General features: G+C 38.7%; 1 protein-coding gene across 1 annotated transcript in view; it reads right to left on the reverse strand.

Annotated features, from left to right (window-relative positions):
* Positions 1 to 19066, reverse strand: part of FBXO15 (F-box protein 15) — a 23621-nt gene extending 4555 nt beyond the window's left edge. The window contains exons 1-7 of the mRNA XM_009583176.1: positions 18993 to 19066; positions 15781 to 15885; positions 11220 to 11462; positions 10751 to 10960; positions 8693 to 8822; positions 6229 to 6311; positions 4886 to 5031 (exon numbers count right to left, since the gene is read on the reverse strand). Of these exons, the coding sequence (XP_009581471.1) occupies positions 4886 to 5031; positions 6229 to 6311; positions 8693 to 8822; positions 10751 to 10960; positions 11220 to 11462; positions 15781 to 15884 (916 nt within the window). The 5' untranslated portion in view covers position 15885; positions 18993 to 19066. The remainder of the gene's footprint in view (positions 1 to 4885; positions 5032 to 6228; positions 6312 to 8692; positions 8823 to 10750; positions 10961 to 11219; positions 11463 to 15780; positions 15886 to 18992) is intronic.
* Between the last annotated feature and the right edge of the window lie 555 nt (positions 19067 to 19621).

The raw sequence follows: 19621 nt of genomic DNA on the forward strand, positions 1-19621 counted from the left end.
CCCCAAACATAACCGTATGTCTTTGGCACGTCTTCCTCTCCTCCCAGAAGAGATTGACTTCTATTAATTGTTCTTTTTTCCCTTGCTATTGGAGGAGGAAAGTTAACCAGGGAGTCCAACAGTCTAATTATAATTTGGGGTACATCATAACAAACAAGATCTCTGACTACAAAAAAAAAATATGCATCACATCATGGTGCAAGCAGATTTCTTAGCAGGACATCCCTTAAACAAATTTCCTTGAACAAGAGATACTCTCTTAAGAGAGCAAATGAAGGCACTAGAGACCTCAAAGGGAAGGGGAAAAAAAAAAAAAAAAAGGAAGAGAACTAAGTATCTAACACTTGCAGGAGACAGATAAGAAGGGAGAGAGGAATTCCCAGAAAAATACAGCTTGTTAGGATCCAGTAGCAGGCCCTGGATGATAACTGAAGGGGCTTGTGGAGGTTTAAGACACAAGTGGCAAAAGTGAATAGAGAGAGAAGTGTTTTGCCTGTGGTTCTCCTTCAATCAGGCCAAAGTAGCAGCATGAGGCTGAAGACAGAAGCAGCAACATCAGAAAGATTGGCTTTGAGTTAAAAAGCTAAAGCCTGCGTGAAGGAGCAGCAAAAGCCTTTGCCTGGTGGCTGCTGAAGGCAGTGAGCTGGAGGCAAAGTGACAGAGAAAGAGAGCCCACAGTTTACCACAGAAGCCGGAAACTTCTCTGAATTGGTACTGTGGGGCCAAGCAACTCCCAAGAGACGCTTGACCACAAACCAATGCTGGAAAGACATCACTCACAAGTGGGGAGTCTAAAGAGTACTTACTGTGTGGAGGAAGCAGCCCAACACATGACAGGAGCAGAAGCAGCAGGTTTTTCAGTACAGACACTGTCTGGAATAGGAGTGTGAATACAGTGGAACCAACACGACTATGCCCAGGAAATATTTTGTATGGTTGAAGGAAAATGCATCACTCCAGACAGTCATAGCAACTATCCTCGCAGTGAAGTCCCAGAGAACTCAATGAGGAAAATGTAAGCAGAATTCACTTTCAGGATCCAGCTCAAAGTGCAAAAAAGGCTATTAAGTTGATACCTACCCAAATGGTTCAGTTCCAAACCTCAGTAAATCAAATCCAATGATAAAATTTCATTCAAGATAAAAATATTTTAGATAAATAGTCAAGCTTCACTGAGTGAAAACTGAAAGCCCACCTCTAGAGTTGAGCTTTTATACAAGAGACTTTAAAACAACATCAGTCAACAAGCATTTTTTCCAAAGGACTATTCAGTTATCTGCAATTCAGATTTGAATGGAAGCAGCTATTCCTCTCACTCATTCAAAACAAATGAAAATTTTAATGGAATAAACAGATTGAAACAAAGCATACTGCTAACAAATGTTGAAGCCCAGGATATCACTACTATTGCATGGCATTAACAACATGAACTGCTGCATTGCTAGATGGGTCACCTGGCTAAGGTGTAAGTTATAAATACCCTGTTGCAGTTACTTCTTAACTTTAAGCCAGAATGGAAAGAGGTGACACAGATCAGGATCTGTGAGGCTTCACAGATCTGAAGGCTAATTATTCGTTGGTTAGTTAATCCAATCCTTATAACTTTTTTTTTTAAATATAAAAGCTCCATTGCAATTCTCATATCTAGAAGAAGGAAAAAGTATGCCTAGAAGTTAGCAAGAAGCTGAAGTGCTAAGCACTGAAATCTCCCCTTCCTCATCCCAGCCAGATAAGAAAAGGAAATTAAAGGGCAGAGCAAGCTATGTTAGACATACCAAGGGAAACATAGAGGAAGCAAATTGGAGAGGGCTTTCTTTAGCCTGATCTAGAATTTGTTTCATTGTCCCCTTACAATATCTGCGGTCCAGAGTTTATGCAAGACACATATAGCAGCAAAGCAGCACTTTAATCAGTATAACTTAAAGGGAACAAATATTTCTAAATAAAGGGAATACCAATATAGAGAACATATATCATGTAGACAAACCTCAGGGGAAAGAAACAAATAGCCCAATAGTTCAAAGGCACTTATTTTAGCTAAAAGCCAAGCAAGTTTGTTTTGCTAACCAAGCTTTTGTTGCAAGTTGTAATTTGATTGTTATTTTCACAAGGAAGGCTGTGCTTAACACTAATTCCAACGGCAACAACCAGCCTTACCATGCTGAAATGGCCATTTAAAGTTGCAAATCAATCTTCAAGGTCAAGCAAAAACATTGCAAACATATGATGAGATATTTTACAAACAAATCTTAAAAGCTCTCTAAACAAACAAAAATCACCCCATTATATTTTGCAAGCACAACACATCAACTTACATCAACAAGGAATAACACTGAAAACCCAAAGCTTAAGACTACCATATGGCTACAAAGCTATGCTTAAAAAGTCATATGAAAAGCCTGTCATAGCTTCCTGAAAACAATAAAAGTTTTCAAATACATTCAATTCCATATTCACCCTACAGTATCTGTCAACCAGACCATATTACCAATTCTGTTTAAACAGAAGGAAGCATAAAATAAAATGCTAAAAACCAGCCAAAACAGAGTGTCAAAACAGCTAGTTACTGCACTGCAAGTATTAATAACAGGAAAAAAAAGATCTGAAGCCATATATACTCCATCCACTTGGTTCAGTGAAATGCGGTAACTTTTTCAATTTGATGTTCAGAATTTTGCAGAAAGAATTGAAAATAGAGCAGCAAAATGAAGCGCAACATTAATGAACATTAACAGAAAGCAGACAAAAATACAACTAAAAGTGAACAAATAAATCAGTTATTCTGCAGAATAACAAATAGGCATTCCCTGGTAACCTAGGAGTGTCTTCAGCTTCCTAATGGAATCAAATAAATAAGTAAAACCCCAGTATAATAGCTGACAACTGATCTGTGTCTCAGGTTGTGGAAACTGCCATTGGCATGTCACATCCATAATTTAAAACAAATCTGGATTGGGTAGAGAATTCTAACAAATAGCAAGACTTCTCACTCTGTCAGAGACCTCCATGCTTCAGAGCCCTCCCAGAGGACACAGAGTATCATTAGAATAGAGGCAAAAAACAAAGCGCAAACCATCATATACAACCAGCTTGGACAAACCTACACTGTTGGCCACATTCAGAAACACCATGTGTACCAGAAAAAGCAAAGTGAACAAAAAATTACTGTGAAAATATGTGACAGCAGACAGCCATAAGCTGCCTCACTACATCATTTCTGAACACAAACTATGGAGGAAATCAAGCATTTTCCAAAAGAAATTATTGTGCAAGTACGTGGAAGGGTCTAGATGACAAATGAGCTTATTGCCTGCAGAACCATGGCTTCAGCTGGCTGATGTCCCGAGAGAGCAGAATCTAGCAGCTGTCACACAGCTAAAGGACACAAAACCAAAACAGTTCAGAAAACACTCGTGACCCAAAGGACACAAAACCAAAACAGTTCAGAAAACAGATTCTCTAACTAGCGAAGTGAGACGGCATCCCAGCTGTAGCTCCTGGACATTTACTACAATCTGCATAAACATCAGCTTAATCTTTAACAGAAGTAGCTTCTTAGGTGGCAAAAAAGTGACACCAACAAAGAAAAGCGTGCCACATACTGCTTTCTCTTGTACAGCTGTATTGCTAGGAGCATGAAATTTTTATTTTAGAAAACAAAACATGGCATTCACCTAAAAAAAAAAAAAACAACACCAAAGCCCAAAACCAAAAACCCAAATCTCTGGCCAATTTACAAAATAAATTGAATAAATTATTTTTTGAGAGTATAAAGAGGACTCCTGTATTGATCAACTTATAAATATTCCTTTATTTCAAGGTTGGAGCTTTTCAGGAATCTGAAAACATTCATGTTTCAAATTCAAAGGACTACAACACTCCACAATGTGCACAAGGCTACGGTCTAAATGACAGTTCTTGGAGTAATCAAATACAAATTAAAAAAAAGTCATGGGGAAATTTGTTGCAAGACTGTAAAACCACTCAAGCCTGATAACAGTGCCCTCTACTGTCTTCATCAAAAACAGTGTTTTCAGAGATCAACAGAAGGCTCATTAGTACTGTTATCAGAAAAATACTGGGGAGCAATAATTAGAGTGTTTAATTTTAATTGTTTAATTTTAAGTTTAATATTTTAATCTGTCTCTGCTGACAGACAGACAGCTGTGTAGCTCTAGGCAGGGCTGTGTTGAAGTTAAGTCAAAATAGAGATCACCCATATATTTTGCAAAACCCTAGTAGAATTATTAAGTTGGGCTGTACATGAACAACAAGGATAGCCAATCATGTCTCATTAAAAGAAATGCTAAGAACTGAAAAAAAGCAGCACAATTAAAAACAACCACTGAAATTGTTTATTACACAATGAAAGGATGTCAGAATAGGCAACCTTAAGTTGACCTAAATAAAAGCTATAAATCTTAAAGTTCACAGTATCTTCTACAAATATATTTAAATATTTAATCTGTCAATGCACCTGCATTCTTCTACTTGAGAATAATTCTACAGAAATAGGTCTCCAAAATGTATGAGGACAAACTCACTCTCCCTTATAGTATACAAGTGGAAGCAACATCAGCCTGCACCAAAAGCTCTGCCACTGCATTAACTCGCCACTGAACCAAACGAAAATATCCTGACAATCTGCAGAACTTACATCTCAGGCCTGACACTATGTCAATGTAATAGCAGGCACACTTCATATAGAGCAAGCTTACGACACCACACTATTCAGATACAAAGAAATCACACAACGAACAAAAAGATAGCTTACTCTTAAAAATCCATTTCGGTTTCTCCCCTTAAAACAGAGATATTGGATATAAGAGGGAAAACATAACAGCAGGGATCATTCTAAAAACAGACATTATTCTGTCAACTCTACCTTTTCTGCAGAAGAGGCTTTTGAATGTTCCACACAGGTAGGTGCAGCTTCCACCGTGCATATCAAGATGTAGATTGTAGTCATGCAGTCCATATTCTGGGTCAACATCATCCAATACAGGTTTATTAGGTGGAAGGGCATATTGACTTTAAAAAAAAAAAAAAAAGAATAGAATTAAGCAAGCGAGAATGACTTAATAGAAAGAGATATAGTAAATAGCCCTACACTGACTGAGAGAGCTTATAAGAGGGGAAAAAATTATTAGAAGACACAACTTTTCTTCTTTATTAATGCTTTTGAAAAATCAAACATCTCTAGTTTATCATACTTCTTTTAAGCTGTCTAATACAGCGTCTAATACTTCTAATCAGCTGTCCAGCCTAGCAAAGGCAGAAAATACGGCAGTCAACTTTAAAACTCCAAAATACAGATTTGTTTACACAAAAAAAAAGCATCAGCTTAACTACAAATCTAAAAGCCAACTAGCTACAGACTTCTCTGGAATATCAGTTATTGAATGATTTTGTATGTGCCTAACCTAAAAGAGAAACTACTGCACACAAATGACCAGAAGAGCCCAAATCCCAGAAGCAACTGAGCATCTCCTACATAGGATCCTATCTGGTAGTAAGGGAGGTGGTGTTAAGTCTCACCTTCTGTGTGAAAAGAGCCGTACTAAGTTACAGTAAGACCATCAGTAGATACAATAGTATCTGAGCAGAAAGCTGAGGGGGTGGGCTAGGGGGAAAATAAATCCCCAAAATCATCCTCTAAAGCTAAAAAACTCAATCTTTTTAAACAGTTTACAGTGTATAAACAGGAATTATATTATACACTGCAATATACACATATACACAAATACTTCATAGGAAATCCAGCTCGTTTTTCAATAGGACTGAAAGATAAATGTAGGCACCCTTACCAGTTTACTAGAATTTTTTCTGCCTTCTTACACAGCTAAAGATTATTTTCCTACTTCCTAAAATGTCTCCCTCTTTTCTAGGTCTTTCAGATAGGAAGAGGGAATAAAAAGACTGCTTGTGAAAAGGGAGAAAGTATGGACAGTGTATTTCTAACTTTCTCAATACAAGAAGTACTAGGACACTTGTATGACTAAATTATCTCCTTAATAGCATAACAGTGGTAACATTTTAGTATGAAAATACTTCTACAGCTTTGTATATAGTTACCATAACTGTTGTTTATATTAAACAAGAATAGTTAATTACTGCCTAAATATAAACCTCTTACCAGCAGCCAATTGTAACTGTAAAACTCTTCATTCAAAAAGATTTATTCAAAAGGTTATCTTTATTACCCACAACGGAGAAGCCAAAACTTACACAGTAGCAGAACCCAAAGTGCTTCTCTCAAGAAGTTGATGATAATGAAGGCTCGCCATAACAAAAGCAATTTCATTTTTCTCCTGAAAAGTTAATTAAAGTAGATGTATTTTCATCTGGAAATACTTTTTTTCACAAGGTCTTCTTGAGCATTAAAATCATAGATAAATGCTGCTGCTTATTACTCTGCCAGTTACTGTAATAATGTTAATAATGGCTTGCTTTAACACTTAGACTCCTGTAACTGCTACTGTCTTTTCACAAGAGCACAGAATATATGTGAAAGTTCACAGCATTTCTATAGTATGGGGAAAGGGAGGAAAACTAGCTATGCCAGGGCAAAAGTTATCAGCAGCAATCCATGAATTGTACTTCTCTAGCTTCTACTTACCACTTTAAACTGGATACCTAAAAAGAGTCAAACAGACCTTACTTCCAGCTACTAAATACCTAAGCATCAAGCTTATTTTCGTATGTAAGGAACTATTTGCAAAGAGGGCTAACATCAGTGAGGAATACAGAGCTATTCAATAGAAATACTGAATTTCAAAGTAAAACCCCAGGTGTCTTCAGCAGATTACGTACTCCTGGGAAAGCAATATGACATACCTTCTATAGGCCTATATAGCTTAAAGAAAACTTCAGAGCTCAATGTGAGAACTAAACAGAGCCAAAGGTATCTATTTACTTCAAGAACACAGAATGCTAGGATTTCAGCTCTTTTTTTTTTAAAAGAAAAACGCATTTTTAAGTCCTACATTTGGAAACACAATCAATAGCAAAATTATTCACTGCCAGCAGTCTATTACTGTCCTGAAAAGTGGGCAACTATTGTTTTCATCTCTCTGGGTTACCAAACAGAAAATTACATCCCCTACTCAAAGTTTGAGCTACTCCTGTACTTTTGTAGTGCAAAATTACAGCTATAAAAGATATAATGACAGAGATTTATCAATCACATAGAGTGTCTCAGTCTTTCTCTATCCAAATACCAGAAGGCCCACTTAACCTGCCTTGGTTGTCAAAACTACTAGCATCAAGAATTTCTGTTGCGCAGCTAAGCTACATGTGAAAAAAAAAAAAAGATGTGTGGCATTTACAATTATTACATCCATCTACAGTTAAGTGCCTAATGTTACTCTGCCCACATAGAGAACAAGAACAGCTGTTCAGAAAAGTAAGCAAGAAAAATATACTAGAGTGAGGCACTTGATGCTTAACAACTTTGTGGAACTTAGTTATGATTGAACCATTCCCAGGTGCTGAAAGAGTTCTCTTTCCAAGCATGGGAAGGGGTAATGCGCTAGCAAGACCATAGGGACAACAACACAGGGACACCAATCTACTAAACTTCTGAAGATACAAAAGAAACTGCCGTTCACTTATTGGGGCTTTACATAGATTGAGACAACCTGTAATAGGCTCATGCAGGTCAGCCAGTCTCAAGTTTTCTAGGAAATGGACACCTTTAAGTAAGAGTGAAACAAATATTCCTTATGTGGTTTTAAAGAATTCCTCTGGTGATTGTGCACATTTCAGGTAGCAAGAGTTTCCAGCTGGAAATGAGACACAGCCTAGAGCAACTGTTCACAGGCTCCCTGAGGGAAGTTCCTTGCCAGTGCCAAATAATATGTCTATGTCATTAACATGGCTGGGGGAGGAAGAAAGGGCTGCCACCTCTGAATTCAGTCCAAGAGCAGAACACCTGAGATAGGCTTCCATAGCACCTAACCATATGCAACTTCAGGCAGACACCTAGGTCCCAGTGTATTCAGTGCAAAGACACAGATTCCTTTACAGTAGAAGTCTACTTCAGATATTCTGCACTGTTCTCTAAAGACATTAATCTCTACGCACAGCCTACAGAGACTAACCCCTTAACTTAGACACTTAATACCAAGAATTTAATATCCCCAAAAGGGCACAGTTTACAGCGTTCCTACTGCTGGAACAGGATACTACTGATACCTGGTGATGTGGATTAAAGGAAACAACCAGCAAAGTTGCCTTGTGGGAATTCATCACTTTGAGTGATGGGGACAGGACAAGGCATGAGTCAGGGGAAGAAGCACATCTCTCCTCAAACCATTCTATTTAAAATGTCTTTAGGATATCAAACTTTGGCATGTGAAGACTGCAAAATAAATACAATTGAACACACAAACAAGATCAGTACACTAATATACTATGATACATAAATGTTAATTAGAGGTGGATTTTTTTAAAAGTACAGATACTCTTGCGACAGTTCTTTAGAATACGATAAATCATCAACTAGCTGTCCCTACCTGTATTTTCTTGTTGTTAGTTTAGACAAGATCTTTCAAAATCCAAAGGAAAAAAGGAAGATTAAAAAAAAAAACCCAAACAAAATCCAGAAAAACTCCCAAAATCCCAAACTACAAGGCAAAAGAATCTGTTTCTTCAAGTCCTAATAAAGTATTGAAGCAAAATGTTATCTTACCTTCCAAAGTCCTACTAAGAGTCCTGGATGCAGCCTGAAGAGCTGGACAAGCTTATCAGCACCAACTGCTACACTACTTTCAGTCAGGTTAGCAAGATGGTATTCAGCAATTAAGGAACGTCGACGAGGTCTTTGAAAAGAACATACAGAATGTAGCAACAAGACTATGTCTCGATATTTATGTAAAAGCTTAGCCTAATTTCATTTTTAACTCTGAAGTCTGACCAACAGCACACGAATGAAAACAGTTTTGAAAGCATTCAGCATGCACAGCCATAAACTTTACTTCTGAACAACTACAGCATACTAGCAGGATCTCAACACCTAACAAGAAAAGAAACAACAGCCACCATAGGATGGGTTAATATACTACCTAAAAAAGAAGAAAAAATTATATGCTTGCCCAATATTTCAAAACAGCCACAGAATTACTTTATAATTTGTTTTTAATACTATGTTGGTACTAGATGGAATCACTGAACATTTGTCAGTATGAAGCAAGCTACTAAGAAGGTAAATTCTTCCTCCACAGAAGCAAAATTCCAAGGAAAGGATCAAACTGTACATATAATAAATTAAAAGCTTCTGTTAGAGGAAGCTTTCCTTTTTTAGAAAATTATTTCTAGATTTTGCCTGTAATTAAAGCGATTTAGCTCCATAACACCCTTTAACTAAAGTTCATACTTCACAGGCATTCTTACTGGCTAATGACGCATAAAAAAAGAGCAGAAAGCAGAGTCTGCGTTACCTATTCAGAATGAAGAAATAACTCCTTCTAAAACCCTTTGCAGACTTCGGCTCTTATTATATTCAAAAATGTTCCTAGATTTCCCAATAGTATCACAGTAATATCACCTACCACTACACACTGCTGGGAAGCCAGCAATCGACAGGAACTTCGTCACATTACCTTGAACTGTAAGATTTGGGGCAGGGATGGGACATCAACCCTTTCCATCTTTAAGTCAATCAGGTTGGTATAAATACAGGGACTTTCCCAAAGTCCCTGCACTAGCTCCATATAGTCTTAACACTCTGAGTAACAATCTGATCTTTGTGAAATCATTACCTTCATGTATATTCACAAGCTCTAACAACTTACGATTCTGTGAAATAAATACACTAACTGCCTGCAAGTTTTCTTTTACTGTTTTCTACATATGAATCATCATCTTGGTAAAAAAACTACATTTCCCACATAATTTGACTGCAAGACTTGTTTAGCTGACTTTACACAAAAGGCTTCTATTGATTTTTTTTTAGGCAAATACTTTGCTTCTACTTGAAGAACCATGTTTTTTGTAGGTGAACAACAATTCTCTCTTTTCAGAGCTCTGCTGCTAGTGGTTTTGTGTAAGAAGCATGTAGCTGATACTGCATATACTAAAACAACACATAAGATACAGATGTGGAAAACTCATTGACAGCTACCAAAAACATACATACCTCAAATACACACTTTTAGTTTAAACATCTTTTCTCAGAATATAATGCCAGAAAAATATTGTACACACTTAAGTTACAAAACAACAGCTATCCCACATTGTGCTGTGGACTATTTTTTTTTATATGCACATACTTATATTGTACACGCAGCCAAACATCAAGTTCCCTAAATCCACATACACACGTATCAGATAGAAAAAAATGTATGTTAGTAACATAGATTACCTGATTGTAGCCACATAAACATTAATGAACTGTTCCAATCTAAATGTCTTACGTTAAATTCTCCTAGATGTACATGTTTGTTTCATGCTCATTTGTATCTATGCCTTAGATTCAGCTTTCCAAGGCAGGACCTATCAATCTGTATCTTGCGTGCCAGTAGCTACATTAACCTATGAATTAATGTCATAGCTTGCTGGATTATACCTATTTCTTGCTAAAAAGCTCTACCAATGAAGAGAAGGACATAGGCTTTGGAATAAACACTACAGAGAGGCTTTCTAAGAAAGAATTAACTTGTTAAGTCAAACCAAGGTCAGATAGCTCCTACAGACACACTATCAACCAGTTACACCAAAAACCCCTCCAAAATCCTATGTTAAAACTCACCCATTCTTGCTGGGAGCTCTGCTTTGGTCAGGAAGCAATGGCGTAACTCCGAATAGTTTTAGGGTTGACAGGATGTCTAAGCATGGCCAATTTCTACTATACCAAAGTATAGTAACAGATGTGTCTTTAAATGATATCTTTGACTTCTCCATTACATGTTCCTTTCCATTTTTGTCCTTTAGAACAATTATCCAACTGACGCCAGAGGCTCTGTTATTTAGGAATTGAGAGGGGAGAGTAGTGTTTAAAAAAAAAGATTCTCAAAGTGACAAAACTTAAACTATGCTTCCAACAGAATTTTTAAATTTCTACTAACTGCTACTTATGTTTCTCAGGCTAGGTCATTTATAGACTATCATCGTATCTTCCCATTATGATATTCATTTTATAGCTCTATTTCCATATCCCCCCAGCATTTCCAAAGCCATTGTTCTCGAGTCAATATCTTCTGTGGCAAGGCATTGCTTACCTCATAGCCTCTCTGTTTTTACATGGAAGACCTGTATAAGGATCCACAGGTTTAACAAGTCGCATTACTCTAGTTTTGACAGCAGCTATTTGTTTGAAGATGTATTCTTTCTTCCAGTACCCAGGCTTTCTATCATGTAGAGCAGCACAGCCCAAGGAAAGAGTATCTGTTTGTTCAGACTTCATTTTCCAAATTGTCCTTTTTGGTTGAAAACAACTGGAATAGATTTTCAGCCAGATTCCACTGAAGATAAAAGTAGAATAAAGAGAAAAACCACATAAACTTCAAGAATAGTTACTTAATTATTCTTATATACATGTCTCAGCTACCACTGAGCATAATGTTAGCAGAAAAATATAAAGTCCTAGATTATCAGCAAACTGGATTTGATCTAAATCGAAGTTTACAGAAGACCAGAAACTGTAGTCTCCTAGGTACTAGTCAAAAAAATGAAAAGGCACAGTTGTACACTTTTCCCCATTTTGACCTTCCAACAGTTCATATGACGTCAGTTTCCCTGGTGCAAACATGAAGGCTCAGGAACAAAAAGATGCTGGATGTCAGTGTTTCTCATGGGCTTACTAGGTTATCTCAAAGAATACGGAAGCTCTGAACACATTTCTTGTTCTGGATTATACATACCAAATGAGATCCACTTACGACTTTCTGCTCTACCACAGGGGGGAAAAAACAAACAAACAAACAAAAAGTTATTCAGTTAATTCTTACAATATGCCAGTAAGGTTGATAAACATCTCAACTACATATACAGAAGATGTTTGACTCGTGCTCTTGAAAGTAGGATCATCAGATACTGGGAACTTCCCACTGTTTTACACCTCTCAATAGCACACTAGAGTATGTGGTTTTTAAAAAGCCTTCCTTCCCCTTATGCTGTTACTTCCTTCACACTCACTTAAGCAGATTTTAAAAAGAACAACAAAACAGTGCATATCGAAGAGAAAGCTATCACGAGCAAAAAAAGAAAAGGTAAGTCTTGTCTGTCTTCCTGAAAATACAGGATCCAGGATGAAGCTCAGAGACAGCATAGCCATACTCAGCGACTTAAGGGAAAACTGATTAAGGTTAAGCAGTTACTTTTGAAAATTCCAACCCAAAACAATGATGCATCCTCCTCACACAAATCAGCTAGTGTAAAAAGTATTTTAATACCTCTTACTGAACAAAGATAATCTGGACCCCTCAAGTTTTTCACACAGATCCAGCTGAAAGCGCAGTGGAGGAGGACAATTAGAATCACCTATGTTTGGTGGTCACTGTCATGTCAATCCCTTCTGCACTCTCTTTTTAAAGCTCAGAGAAGAGATGTCTTTTTGAAGACATCAAAGAAACATGCAACAGGAATGATGGGTTCACCTCTTTCCTGTCAGGAAACATATGAGGTCACATTTCCATCCCCCACATCCCAGTATCTCTAGGGCAATTCGGGGAATATTGAGTACAGAAGTTACAAGAATTCAAACAACAATCTGTGAATAAAGGTTTCCAGTAAGTTTTCTAATTTTAAAGTGCTACCCTCACAGTCCACATAACTGCCCTGAAGAAAATTAATAGCAACAAAAACAAATTCTCGAGAGAAACTCTCTACCATTTATCAGCAAGATTACCTTTACCAGTCCTCGCTTATCCCCAGGCAAACTTACACTAACATGCTTTGTAATGCATTTTACCCCTCCTTAAAGCATTAAAGCATTCAAGGACTGAATCCATCCCACACTGCCTCCCACCCATGAAAACCACTCTCACTTCATCAACTGCTGAGAATAAGTCCCCACATGCCGAGAGACAGGCTCTTTGTTATTGATGCAAACATACTCAGGAATTTTGCAAAAACCTTCCAGCCTGCTGCTCTACAGATATATGTACAATCTCCCACTGCCATTTTTTGAGTCAAAGCTGTTTAAAACACGCAAACCCATAAGCTTCTATGACTGGTAAAGGGAGGTTCACAGTCAACATGAGCTTCCAACTTTCCTTTCACCAAAATCAGGGGAGTGGAAAACATGAAGAACAATCCTGTAAGTAAAACAAAGATTTAAGATACTTCAATTTTGAGACCAGAAAAGACAAGACAACCCAGTTATCAGATAGTATAAAACATTTCTGCTGGACGGAGGAAATTCTTATTTAACTCCAGAGCTGCTCAGAATTGTGGGATGATGAAAATGGAGCAGAGATGTCCTTGACACACCATCATCAGTGGAAATTGAGCTGTATATCATCCAATTGGTCTTATTCAACCTAAAAAGTCCAGTATTACCCTATTACCCTCTCCTGTTAACTAGAAACCCCATCCCAAGAGAGACACCCTTTCTTTCATGGGGAGAGATACTCAGCATCCAGCTGCATGATGCTGAAAAGACAGGGGTTAGTAGTAGGCATTTCCTGCATTTTGAGGGTACAGTCTCAGGCAATGTAAGCTGAATGAAGACAGACTTGCCACCAGTACCTACCACCCTTCTCCTCACTCTCAGTTACATATTGCTTCTTCCTTCCTCAAAACAGCATTGTGCAAAGAGATGAGAAATCAGTTCAAGAAGCTCAAAAATTCAGTCAGGGCAGGGAGGCAGAGGAGAAAAAAAGGGGGACGTGGAATCACAAGTGTTTAGGGAGGTATCACTGCCCCTTCATCCTCAACTTCTGAAGAATTCAGGGCAGACAAATCAAAAAGGCATCCAAGGCATCCAACAGGGAAGCACGAATTTGCCTCTTTCACAGCAGAATATGTGCCACTTTTGCCTCAAAGTGTCAAGTATAACATTCATCTCAAGGCCTCTTATGGGATGTTGTTACAACAAGCCAACCCAACCTCTTACTGCTAACTCAGATGCCAGAATCAGACACACACCATTGTCAGTCATCACTTGATGACAAAAAGATCTTCCCCTGTGCTCTGACTTCTCCCTTCCTCTTATACAAGCGCTTTCTGCTGGTGATCAAAACCCTCAGGCTTTCAGGCAGACAATCGATATGAGCTTCCCACATTGCATGACAGGAAGGCTGGAATAATACCACATGCTGGGGCAAGGGAGATGCAGAAAAGGGGGTCAGAAATATTTCCTTGCCTTCAACAGTTACATTGAAGACATCACTGCCAAGGAACTGTTAAAGTGCAGCCATTACTTGAAGAGCCCAAAGACAAAGCACTGCATTAGGCAGCACAGATATCTCACGATGAAAGACTGATGGTCCTGTTGCATCAAGGACAGCATCCTGTACATCCAGGACAGCAGAAATATCCTCAAAAAGATACTCTGCCTAAAAACCAAGATCGTATTTGTCACAGAGATATGCAGGGACCTCAATTACAACTTCTGTTAATTCACCACAAGATTCAGGGACTCAAGAAGGTCCATGGAAATCCAGCAGGGAGAAGTGACCTGGTCCCACTGAACCAGTCAATCTCCCAGATAAGAGAAAGTATCTCTTCCTCGAATCCCATTTGTGCACATACAGTAATCTCTGTCAAGATTAGAAAATGGAAACAGACATTGTTTAGATGAAGACAGATGAATCAGCTTCCCTTGATCAGCCACAATGATTTTATCCTACCTTACTATCCTGAAGTGGAAAACACATATTAAGATACATAATTTGTGTCAACTACGCAATTTTTATCTACATGCACCTGCTGACAGCTTCAAAAAATAAACCTAGATTATGGCCTTCCCTTTAAATTCATCGGTTCTGAAGGTGTCAATGCTAATGTTAACCGATTCACTGCACAAGTTTTGGCAAATAAGTGAGAAATGGATGAATACCAGATTCAGCAACTTCCTGTATAGGAAGACATTTTCTCATTTAAACAACACTAATGCAGCAGAGTCCTAGAAAAAAAGGATACCCAGACATCCTAGTTATCGCATACCAACCAGGGTCTCTTCTCTTGATCCTTTCACAAAATTATCATGATACTGGTAGGAGCAATTTGCGAACTCTGTATAAGCAATCGCTTACAAAAAAAAGGTGTCAGTATTTATCTTCGCCCTTTCTGTTTTCATTTAGATGTCACCAAAAATTTGACAGAAAGAGCAACAGATAAAACCCACTAGTGAATCCCCTGACTAAATCAAACCCTGTGCAAAAACCTGATAAAAGAGCTAAATAAGTAGGCCTTCAAAATTATGAAAGCTATGACAATTCAACAAAGCTACCGGCTACACACCGCTAAGGATTGCCTGAACCAAAAAGCCTGTGCAGGTGCACGTGAATACAAAAAAAATCTATGCAAATTTTACAACAAAATAAATGCTAATAGCAACATTTCAAAACACTCTATTTAGTTTTCGCCTCATAACTCCCATTAAATGTAACAGGGCTTGCACAGCTAGAATTCCATATAACACGTTGTACTGTGAGCTATGCAGTACATTTTCAGCAGAGTAATTGCCAGTAGGTACATGCATCAGTGCAGCAGAGTAATTGCCAGTAGGTACATGCATCAGTGCTCTGGCATCAGTAAAGTCAGAAAGACTCATAACTCAGGTAAACTCAACTGCTGCACAATAAAGACTAGCACTTATGCTTCCCTCTTCCTTACTTGTCATTGGCCAGATGATAGAAGTGCTTATTCACACAACCAACACACAACAAGGACACAGCATCCAAATAGGAAAATATCTTCATCAGCATTTCTGATGGCATGCTGGAAAACAAGAAAAATACCGTTAGACTTGCCTGCAAACTCCAGAAATAACAATGGCAAACAATTTTAATCCCAACCAGAGTAAAACAAAGGAGATGATAGAAACTACCACCAGATTGTAAATACACAAATCAAAACTCACCTGAAGAGTTAGTTTGCAGAGTTTGGGTTCTGATTTGTCTCTCTGATCTAAAACATTTGCTTAAAACAATTCACCACAACCTATTCAAGTAGCACAGCACAATTATGTGAAAAGTTATGGATATGCATTTTCATTAAACTTCGTTAACTTTAATCCAGTTTGACATGAAACTATCCCATTCAACTTCAGTTTCTCACTGCTTGTACCATGATTTGAACATTTAGTCCATAACCACCAGCATTCGCCAGAACTGCATACACTCAATCTCCTCCTGACTGTGGTGTCAGGTCTCAGGATGCACCAGGAGAGAAATGTCCTAGTCAAATGGTGAAATCATGCTCTACCTCATAAAAATCTTCAAACCACGTGTGCTCAGGGGTCTCATACAGTTTTCATTTATGTCAACAGAAAGATGTGAACTTCAAAATAAGAGCTGAGTGGCATCTTGAAAACATTAACGTTTCTGTGCATCTGTAAGGCTGCCTGAAGTGCAGGTGCCAGCCTAAGTACAACAAGCACAACATAATCTGGAGATGAGTCACCATGATTTTTGCATTAACAGACAGAAACCTCATACCCTTCAAGTAGTATCTGGTAACTGCAGAGAGTTTAAAAAAGATGTATTTTATACTCTAACTTTTTGGAGCATGGTAACATCAAAATCACCACCGAAAATACAAGCTGCTGTGAAAGTCAACACCTCAGCTGTCTCTCGTCCATTTACTACTGTGTCACTTACAACAGTTGCTGATTTATAATACTTTATTCCAGAAGCATACAGCTTTCAAGAGTAGAATGATAATAATGCCAATACTCCAAGGTTTGTATTAGAACTCAGAATCTTAGTTGCATTAACATAGAGGCGACTGTGCCAAAACTTGCACGGTTATTAGGTGAAATAACTCAAACACTGTAAGCCCAAAGTAGTTAGTGCATTTATTCCAGAGAGAATTTAGAAACGATCCCTTAAAAAGCTGCAAATTAGCTAAAATAATATGCTTGATCTAGAATTCTCAACAGTCATTTTTACAACCACATTATTTTTTCTTTGAAGGAAGCTGATAGACAGGAATTTTTTTTCTTTTTTCTCTTGTCTTTCACACCAAATTAACAGCACAAGAGATTGAACTGGCCATACAATGAAAAACAGAGAAATTACTACACAGGAAGCTACAAAATGTATAAAACAACAAAAAAGAATTAATCTTCCGTGTAACATATTCTTAGATCTTTTTTGTAGAAACGTTAACTAATTTTCAAAAAGAAAACAACTTACGATTATATTGAAAGCGCCCTTTCACTGTCAAACAGGGAGGAAAATATTTACCTTGCAGCAAATATGCAGCAGCCACTTTATTCCTCCCCCCTCATCCTATTCCACCATCCTAAGCCTCTCCAAAGCAACAAGCATCAAGAGAACATCAGAAGTTTAATTCCAAATTGTTTTTTATTGAAGTAATACAATAACAATTTTTATTCTCAAGGAACAACACAGCCCATGATTTCATGATTTCCATGACAGCTACCAATGTCGTCTGTCTGGACCTCTGTAAGGCCTTTGACACGGTCCGCCACAACACCTTCTCTCCAAACTGGAGACGTATGGATTTGATGGGTGGACTGTCCGGTGGATGACGAATTGGTTGTATGGTCGCATCCAGAGGGTAGTGGTCAATGGCTCAATGTCCAGATGGAGATCAGTGATGAGTGGCATCCCGCAGGGGTCCGTATTGGGACCGACACTGTTTAATATCTTCATCAATGACATAGACAGTGGGATCGAGTGCACCCTCAGCAAGTTTGCAGATGACACCAAGCTGAGTGGTGTGGCTGACACGCCTGAGGGACAGGATGCCATCCAGAGGGACCTGGACAAGCTCGAGAAGTGAGTCTGTGGGAACCTCCTGAGGTTCAACAAGGCCAAGTGCAAGGTCCTGCCCCTGGCTTGGGGCAACTCCCAGCATCAATACAGGCTGGGGGATGAAGGGGTTGAGAGCAGCCTCACAAGAAGGACTTGGGGGTACTGGTGGACGAAAAGCTGGACATGAGCCAGCTATGTGTGCTCACAGCCCAGAAGGCCAACCGTATCCTGGGCTTCATCAAAAGAAGCGTGGCCAGTAGGTCGAGGGAGGTGATTCTGCCCCTCTACCCTGCTCTGGTGAGACCCCACCTGGAGTACTGCGTCCAGCTCTGGAGCCGTCAGCACAAGACAGACATGGACCTGATGGAACGGGTCCAGAGGAGGGCCACGAAAATGATAAGGGGGATGGAACGCCTCTCCTATGAAGAAAGACTGAGAGAGTTGGGGTTATTCAGCCTGGAGAAGAGAAGGCTTCAGGGAGACCTTATTGCAGCCTAGCAGTACTTAAAGGGGGCTTATAAGAAAGATAGCGACAAACTTTTTAGCAGGGCCTGTTGCGACAGGACAAGGGGGAATGGTTTTATCTAGAAGAGGGTAGATTTAGACCAGCTATAAGAAAGAAATTTTTTACAATGAGGGTGGTGAAACACTGGAACAGGTTGCCCAGAGAGATGGCAGATGCCCCATCCCTGGAAACATTCAAGGTCAGGCTGGACGGGGCTCTGACCTGATCTAGTTGAAGATGTCCCTGGTCATTGCAGGGCGGGCTTGGACTAGATGACCTTTAAAGGTCCCTTCCAATCCAAACTATTCTATGATTCTATGATTTGCAAAGGAGTTGCTGAAGGCTTCATACGACTTGGAAAACCTACATACTTCCTACGAACTTAGAAAAGAAAGTGAGGGAGAACCATGCCAGAAAACATTAGAAGATCAATATAGGATCACAAAGTAGGCCAGGAAAGCAAATCTTTTCTTTTCGACTCAAAACATCTGACATAGAAATCTCCAAGGCATGAACACAGTAACTGTAAGCAGTCAAAAGATGGCTTATAGCCTGCAAGCGGTCTTCCACTCTTACTCTTAAACTAAAGACATACTCACCTCTCAATGCACAAATTCGATTTCAGTTTTATGGAAGGTGTCAAATACAGACTTTTAAATTCAGCATTTACAGTTTCAGAACATTCCACAGGCCTGACAGCAAAGTTCCTTGACCTATTTCTACAAAAGAAAAGCTGTTAGGAATCACATCATCACAAAATGAAGAAATATGCATATTGTGCACACCAAGACACCATGTCTCAACTGAGACAGGATTCAGGGAATACATCACATGGTAACTCATTATTATCAGTTCACAAATTATCACCAAGTTAAAATACCTGAGATCAGATTATTAAAACTCATTATTTAAACTCGTAGATGTCTCTCCTACGATTAATCTCTCACAGTAGTCAGAAGGAAATAGCGCCGCACCACCGAACAAGTTTGAATCTGGTAGAGTTCCATTAACGTTAGACAGCCACACCACTGTGGCCACAATAATCAAGCTCCAGATAGGCTCCTGCAGTAAGTCAAACTCACTGATTAATCTGCTGTTTTGCAACATTACTCCAGAGATGTTTTTGAGTTGTCCAACTTTGCTAAGCTATTAAAAGATATCAAATAAAACAATACCTTGGAACTTTCCTGAAAACTGACAAGGCTCAAAAAGAATTCCCTTGACTACA

The sequence above is a fragment of the Fulmarus glacialis genome, unplaced genomic scaffold, assembly GCF_000690835.1.
Source record: "Fulmarus glacialis isolate BGI_N327 unplaced genomic scaffold, ASM69083v1 scaffold8438, whole genome shotgun sequence".
NCBI lineage: Eukaryota > Metazoa > Chordata > Aves > Procellariiformes > Procellariidae > Fulmarus > Fulmarus glacialis.